This window comes from Lucilia cuprina, chromosome 3, assembly GCF_022045245.1.
Source record: "Lucilia cuprina isolate Lc7/37 chromosome 3, ASM2204524v1, whole genome shotgun sequence".
Taxonomy (NCBI): domain Eukaryota; kingdom Metazoa; phylum Arthropoda; class Insecta; order Diptera; family Calliphoridae; genus Lucilia; species Lucilia cuprina.
The window spans coordinates 7337533-7338850 of record NC_060951.1 but is presented as its reverse complement, the minus strand read 5'-3'; the positions used below and the strand labels follow the sequence as shown (position 1 = coordinate 7338850).

The window sequence follows — 1318 nt, the reverse complement described above, 5'->3', positions numbered from 1 at the left end:
ACAGAACTAGAACAGAACTAGAACAGAACTAGAACTAAACTAGAACTGAACTAGAACAGAACTAGAACAGAACTAGAACAGAACTAGAACAGAACTAGAACAGAACTAAAACAGAACTAGAACAGAACTAGTACAGAACTAGTACAGAACTAAAATAGAACTTTAGAGTTTACTCACTCCTCCTCTTACACAGCAAACGATACATATAGTGGACGCCATCTAAAGATCGATCCTTATTCAAATCATGATTTGCTACCGTATTCTTAGCATTGGCCATAATTTTCTCCCATTTTGAACATTCAGCACGCGCCTGATTATACGAACGCTCCAACTCAGCCAAATCGTTTTTCAAACCTAATACCGTTAGAGCAGCCTCATTGGTAATCTTAACCATGCGTTTGCGCATTTCTTCAATTTCTTGGATCTTTTGCTGTTCCAAGCGGGATATTTCCACTTGGGCCAACACTGAAAACATAAAAACAATAATGTAGATATAAATTTATTATGGAAATATTTCGTTGTCCATAACGGACTCACTTAAAGCATCACAACGATCCATGCAATCTTTGACCGATACAAAGATATCAGACTTATCTACAACTTCCTGTAGAACTTTTTCATAAGGTTCAAATTCTTTGACGGTGGCCTTGAGTACCTCACGGAATTGAGCTATGAGTACAAAAAAAATAGGAAACATTTTCAAAGGCCGGTTGCTGTGTAAAAGTATCTTCAACATACCTAACTCCTCGATACTATTTTTGTATTTCTTTATATCCTCTTTGATCACCTCTTGCATGGCCATTTCTTCAGCCACCTTTTTCTCGGCTATACGTTTCTTATCCACACAATCTTTAATAAAACTATTGACCTCTATAAAACGTTTACGTAGATCTCCATGAATTTTATATAATTTGCGTATGCGACTGGCATTACTGGCCGTTTGCCTTTTAGCATTTTCCAACATTTCCTCCTGCAGTCGTAGCATGGCGGCATGTTCACGTTCATTGCGTATAAATAATAATTCCACAGAATCTCCAGCCGAGTCCCAATTAGGAGGTTTGCTAGAGATAATTCGGGTGTAACAATAATTTGAAATGTTCATGGAAGTAAATAACTTACACAAAGAAGGCATCTTGTTGTTTTGATTCTATATAATCCCCAACGGCCTTTTCAGGACTCAAATCCAAATTACCAATAACATCTATTTTGGTTGTAGGCTTTAAACGAGGCATTGCAGTTTTCTTTTAATAGATTTTTATTATTTCTCCTTTTCTGATAGAGAAAGAAAATTTACGTCTGTATTTAAAAGTTTAATCGT

The 1318-nt window shown here is 36.2% G+C and overlaps 1 protein-coding gene across 1 annotated transcript; it reads right to left on the bottom strand.

Moving 5' to 3' along the window:
- Window positions 1-169: 169 nt before the first annotated feature.
- On the bottom strand, window positions 170-1318 carry LOC111678716. Its single transcript, XM_023440134.2, has 4 exons — window positions 1120-1318; window positions 739-1061; window positions 538-669; window positions 170-465 (listed from the first exon to the last, which is right to left on the bottom strand). Exons 1-4 carry the CDS (start codon window positions 1230-1232, stop codon window positions 170-172), a joined length of 864 nt encoding a protein of 287 aa, XP_023295902.2. The 5' UTR covers window positions 1233-1318.

Bases quoted from the DNA above. Each gene is read 5' to 3' on its own strand.
- LOC111678716 (XM_023440134.2), bottom strand. From the start codon at position 1,232: ATGCCTCGTTTAAAGCCTACAACCAAAATAGATGTTATTGGTAATTTG. The intron at 1,062-1,119 runs GTAAGTTATTTA...AATTATCTCTAG, and splicing joins CAACAAGATGCCTTCTTTGT to CAAACCTCCTAATTGGGACT. The intron at 466-537 runs GTGAGTCCGTTA...TTATGTTTTCAG, and splicing joins GGATCGTTGTGATGCTTTAA to TGTTGGCCCAAGTGGAAATA.